Genomic DNA, 6,669 nt, shown 5'->3' on the forward strand with positions numbered 1-6,669 from the left:
ACTATAAAGTAGTTTATGACACTTATCTTCGTAGGGGTAGTAGTTTTTATGATATTAACATATAAATTTGGCTAATGGAAATTTGTCCGAACAACTATAAATCAATTTATTTTAGCAAATTTCATGTAAACTATTACTCCTACGAAGATAAACATCATAAACTACTTTATAGCTCATTAAACTAGCTTTAAGTTGAGTGCTAATAGACGTCTGTACGTCAAATGGTTTTTGATATATAAATTTTTCAAAATAAATTCACAAACTACTGATCTTTCAATACGTCCCAAACAACATTTTTATGAAATGTTGATTTTTAAAAAGCTATATCTCGAAAATATTTAACGTAAATAACTCTATTAGGCCTCATATTTTAGCAAATTTACTCTTCTTTAAATGACGTTCTCTTAGGTTTTCTTGTGTTGTTCTTGCTTTTTTAAGATATAGAGCTCCGAATGAAAAATGAATGTTTTTTAAGGTTTTGAAACAGCCGCCTTTTTTTATTCCCCCTACCTATACTTGGCAGACTCATCCATTTTGACTATTAATTATGCATAGTTTTCATTAAAGTAATCAAAAATTGGGGTGAGATTACTGCCTTTTTTCTCCTCTTGGGCTCATGTACTAAAACGTTTCACAGCTTATCAGGCAAAAAAATAAGCCTTTTCTCGAAAGAATAATCACCTGTAATGTTGTCAATGGCAGGAATAATTCATTTCTGCTTTTAACCTAGAGGTGAAACCATCACATCCTCATCGCACTGCGGTCATATTGGCATAATGGGTCAACAAAAAATTGCATTAGTTAATCAAACTTATACACTTTTACTACAGCGGACTTTATGTTTGAAGACAGTGAAGAAACTAAACAAGCTGTGTTAGGAAGTCCTTCCACACCCACCTTATTCTACAGATTTATCTCAACAGTTTTCCATCTGTTCAGTAATTTGGACAACTTTCGTAAACGTAAAATTTTTGAAAATGATTCTCAGTTCAAAAACGCATTTTTGACTTGTTTTCTTCAGGCATTGCCATGTTATGAACCACCGCTCTACCATTAACTTGTATATAATATAATATTCCAGAACCAAATATACCTTTAAATAACTAACCAATTAACATTTCAGTAAATTATGAACTTTCTCGATTTTTTTAGACTTTTTTTGTGGGATGTGCTACCTCTGGTCTAGATTTGTGTGACCTCATCTTTTTTCTGGTGATGATGCCTGAATTGGTTAAACAATGAATCTTTCTTTATTACTGTTATATTCATGATTTTTATTTAGAATCTTCTAATAATAAAATTATTCTTATAAATATATTAACAGTATTCATAAATAAAACAACCAAATATTATCACGAGACAAGTGTTATGAAACTAGTAAAAAAGAATAAAACAATTTTGATCTTATTAATTTAAATAAGTAGACGAAACGATAGGAAATTATACATTAGTGTTTATTGGATTCTCTACACATAACAACTGAATCCTGATTATTTTCACCATAAAATACAGTATAATCGATTAAATATTATCAAAAATATGCTAACTCATCTTGTTATGAGATTTTATATACAGACATGATGGCAGTAACCGTTTCAAAACCTAAATAATTTTCATTTTCAAGGTTGCCACTAAAGAGAAAAGTTGATATCAAAGAAAGAGAAAGGCATATCGCCCCCTTAAAACAGTGCACAAAAATTAGTAGTCTTCAAAGGCATCTTCCTAGAAGCGATTTGTCGAAGCATTCCAAAACAAGAATCTGCAAGACACTCATTAGACCAGTACGTCAAAGTGGGATATAAAAATTCATTTTTTATTTTAAACAAGTTGCTATATGGCAAACTGAATATATAGATTGTATCACTAGCTCCACCATCTCCTGAACTATATTTAGGCGGTTCTTTGATACCCTACACAAATAACCACAGATTCCTGTGGATGATATTTGATATTGGAAACTAAATTGGGAAACGCGCATCTCAACATTTAAATCCAATGTAATAAAAAAATTAAATATATTACACTTTCTTAGCGGCATCTCTTGGGACTCAGATAGACACACACTTATCAAACTATACCAGACTCTGGTATGCTCGAAGATGGACTATGGATGTTTCATTTACGGCTCTGCCAGACACCGGATCCTTGCCAGAATAGATGCGGTTCATCATACTGGGATACGTATCGCAACCGACGCTTTTCAAACTAGCCCCATTCTTAGTCTGTGTTCTGAAGCTGAACTACCTCCTCTTTTATTCAGAAGGAAACACTGGCGATAAACTATATTTCAAAATTATACCCTCAAAACGATGACCCTACGCATAAATACATATTCAAACCTAAATATTCAAATTTTTTTAGAAATAAAATAAATTCAACACTCCCGTTGGCAGAAAGAACACATACTGCTATTGAGTTCTTTAAAGAAATACCTCTGTACATCCCAGAAGTCATCAATCCTCCATGGATACACAGGCTACCAAATACAATGCTCCAATTATCCCGATTTCCCAAATGTAGTACGTCACCTACTGAATATAGAACTAGGTTCTCACGTCTTTGTCAAAATATTCCGATGGACCAAAATCTGACGAACCTAAAGCATTCCCTTTCATCAGAAATAACTCAACCCATATAATCAAACTGCATAAATTATGCAGTGTATATACAGCTGAATTACATGCAATAGCCTCAGCACTCTACTTCTCCATGACAGTGACGCATACTAACATAGTTATCATTACCGATTCTTTAAGTTCACTAAAAGCCATGAAGATCATTTACCCGAAACACTCACCAATCATAAAAATTCACAAGTATACCAACATGCTCAAAAACTTGGGAAAAACTGTTTTCTTTATATGGGTGCCGGGTCACGTGGGAATCGCTGGAAATGAACTGGCGGACATTGCAGCTAAACAAACACTTGCTCTTCCAGGTCAAGGCGCGGCAATTCTGACACCCCAAGAAATAAGTCTTCTGATGAAAAATGAAATATCATCTAGAATGAAAGCCTTGTGGAATGAAAGCCCGCCAAGCAAATTAAAAACTATTAAAAAGACCATTAAACCATGGACCACATCAAACCGTTCCAATTGCAGGGAGAAGGTAGCTATTGCCAGATTGAGAATAGGTCATGCAAGTTTAACTCATACATATCTGATCAGTAAGCAGCCACCGCCACAATGTCAATACTGCAACAGTGTACTTACCATCAGTCACATATTTGAGGAAGGTCATTTCTATTCCGCGAACTTAAGTAGATTGGGAGTAGGACCGAGTGTGTCAATGCTCTGAATGATGACCAGGAGAACGTGGAAATGGTTTTGGTTTTCTTAAAAAGGAATGGCCTTTTGAATAAGATTTAAACCAGAAAATTGTTTATACGTACTAAAAAATTCCAAAAGAAGTAATTATTTAAATTTTTTTCGTAACTATTGAAAGAAAAAAGTGAAGTAAAATAGAATTATAAATATAAATGAAATAGAATTATAAAGCGCGTAACATGGGCGTTGATGACCTCAGGGTTTACGCCCTAAAGCCCCAGACAACAACAACTAGCCGTTGTAGTAGTATGCTGCTCAATATTTTTTTTTTTTTACGCCAAAAGAGGCATTTCTGCCATTTTGTTTCGTATAGTCTAGCTCTGCCGATATAACTCCTGTCTTTAATCAAGTCCGCTGTAGCCGCACTTGCAAATATGTGATCGCTCGTCATCTCACCAACTCCGCAGTCCGAAGATTCAGTCACTCCTATTCTCTTCAGGTGGTGCCGCAAATAGTCATGTCCAGTAGCCAACCTGAAGCATCCCACTGACACCGCTCTTGGTAAAGTCAAAGGAGGGCGCCTCTTAGGATCTAGCAATGTCGCCCAGTTCTTGCCCCCACATTCTCCTCTACTTCTTTCCTCTGCTCTTTCAGTGATGGCCCTTCGGGCCATTTCTTTTGCCATGTCCATGGTGATAGGAAAAAGGGGCTGTGATTGGCTAGCCCCTAACCGTGCAAGTCGATCCACCTCCTCATTCCCAGGTGTACCGCAATGGGCTGGAATCGACTGCATTACCAATACTTTAAGTATTTCTCTTTTACATTGTATGGATTTCCGACATGCGAGAATTCTAGCGTTAGTTGAAGGACGTTCAGACGCTATTGCCAGCAGTGCTGCCCTAGAATCCGACAGCAGAACTATCTTCTTTGCACAGACGTGAATAATCTTTTCTAAAGCTAAAGCAATTGCAGCTACCTCTCCATCAAAATTGGTAGCGTTTGCTCCAGAAGGTGCTGACAGTTGGAACAGGCTACTATAGACACCTGCACCCGTATTTTTATTTGCCTCTGTAGCTGGCCCGTCGGTGTATATATGGTTCCATTCTGGCTCAGGGTAGCGCTCGGCTATAGTGGCCAATGCCACAGTCCTTAGTTCTTCCGCTGGGGTCATGGATTTGTTGATGGGCATTATTAGATCCAGCACTATAGCATATGGACACGTCCAAACGCTTTGTTTAGTCAAGTCAGGCAGAGGATCTCTTATCTCAAAGTTCAGGCCTAGGCTTGTGATAATGGATTTCGTTGCCTCAATAAATGTTAGGTGCGTTTTTAGTCGCCTAGTATTACCAAGAATATCCGCCTTTTCATAGAATATCCGATATATTTTTAAATAGATTTATTGACTCAGGAAGCCTTTGTTAATAACATAAAAGGAGGTATTTGTGAATTGAGTGTAATTTCATTTTAAAGGATAATAACTGATTGTTATAATTCCTCAAGCATTGTTAATTAGGAAAGTAGTGTGTAGCGATTTAATTTTGAAAAAAGTAAATTCTTTAGTGAAGTGAGAAACCACTTCTAGAATACAGTACACACTAATAGAACATGGAGCTAGTGTTCCTAATGGAGCAGTTAAAATGAATACAATAGCATGAATAAAACATTATACTATGTGCCATTCCCTCTGTAGATTATTACCTCATAAGGAATTCATTGCATCAGGTGAATTTTTTTGAAAATGTTAAAAACAAAGTTCGTGTGGCATGCAAGGGAGAGATTAGGCGAATCTAATAAAAGATATATAATGAACTTTTCTCGTCAGCTGAATCAGAGTGCTTCAATGCAAACCTGATTTAAAAAAAATATTAATAATAAATAATTCTGCACCCGGCTTTGATCAGAAACGAACCATCATTCAAAACGTACCTTTTTAAACTATATTCATATAAAGTTTTATTTATTATTCAAATATATAATAAACACATGAAAAGTCAGGGGTTCAGTACTTTGTAAGAAATTACTGTTTTTTAAACAACGTTCATAGAAGGAGATAATGTTTTCAGGTTCATGCTCAACCGCCAGATTTCCCCCAATCATAAAATTTACCTACTTTATAGAACCTGAGTGGGCCAAAGGAAGGCTTATAAACCCACAGGGTTGACTCACCCCTACAGTAACAGAATTCAACATTATCTGTCACAGCAGGATTCAAAACCGGATAACAACAAACTTTATTTTAACAATAAAGTAAAAATATATTTTTTAAAAGTTGCATATTAAACCAGGATGTTTTGTGCTTTAAATATATTTTTTTCACGGAACAGCCTTAAGGACCACGCGAATATCATTACTTTTGGCTTCTCTCCTGTTTTTTTCCTCTGCTTCCATTTTCCCTCATTATCTCTGCGTGCCTTTGTTTTCTTTCTTCTGTCCACGCGACCCCCTTTTTTGATTTTCTCTTTCCCACAAGAACCTTGATTTAATAATTAAAATAAATAAATAAATTATTTATTTTATCAATAAATAACAAAAAAAAATTTCTCGTACATTCACTCACATGACATTCATATCCAGTTTGGGTGCAAAGTCCAAAATAAAAATTTTATATCTTCGCTAATATCGGTCTAACTAAGTCTTCTAAGACAGTATAATTATTTAGAATGAGACAAATAAGCTCCTAAAACGTTCCAGAAATGTTTAATTTTCTTATTGTTTCAAAAAATAATATAAACTTTAATTTTCTATAGAAACCGGTTCAAATAATTTAATAAAACATAGGTAGTTCAATATGCCGTTTAGTTGCTTAATCGTGGTCCGTTTTTTAATTTTATTTATAATATTTTTGTAGGGAATTTAATTAGCTATGAACTGATATTGATAATATAGCTATTATCAAATGAAGTTGCTTTTTCCTCATAGAATTTTTCGAACTTTCCTTGAGGATTTATTCCATATAGAAAAAAATGGTGCGCTCATCACAAAACTTTTACTTACCACCCTAGGTACGTCTCTAAAGTTTGTATAGGAAAGTGGACTCTTCTTAAAGTTATCACTATATTTGTCATTTGTTATTGTAGTTTTTTTTAAATACAGGAAACTTATCACCAACGCAGACCATTATAGCATTTAAGACAAACGTCTAAACTTACAATTAATTAAAAATTGCTGTTACATTAAGATAATTAAACCTACTTGGACATCTCCTAAATCCAATCCTTACCATCCAAAATCCTTAATGCCCGGTACTTTGTCACGAATAAAATCAACAATATAAGAACCTCAAAATTCCATGCTGCCGATTTGGCTAGAACCAGATATCACTTTATATTTTTGGATGCTCTGAACCAAAAAAAGGTTTTAAAAAAATGTCATCATTAGCATAATCATTTGGTCCCCCTTAACC

At 34.8% G+C, this 6,669-nt stretch overlaps 1 protein-coding gene across 1 annotated transcript; it reads right to left on the reverse strand.

The window, feature by feature from the left end:
• Window positions 1–3,722: 3,722 nt before the first annotated feature.
• On the reverse strand, window positions 3,723–4,455 carry LOC136797011 (uncharacterized; the record flags this gene model as incomplete). The annotated part of the gene is made up of 1 exon (XM_067052382.1): window positions 3,723–4,455. A coding segment is annotated over exon 1 (733 nt), but the record flags the coding sequence as incomplete, so codon positions are not given.
• Window positions 4,456–6,669: the final 2,214 nt, after the last annotated feature.

The sequence above is a fragment of the Halyomorpha halys genome, unplaced genomic scaffold (genome assembly GCF_000696795.3).
Source record: "Halyomorpha halys isolate HHAL.00 unplaced genomic scaffold, Hhal_1.1 Scaffold10143.1, whole genome shotgun sequence".
In the NCBI taxonomy this organism is placed as follows: Eukaryota; Metazoa; Arthropoda; class Insecta; order Hemiptera; family Pentatomidae; genus Halyomorpha; species Halyomorpha halys.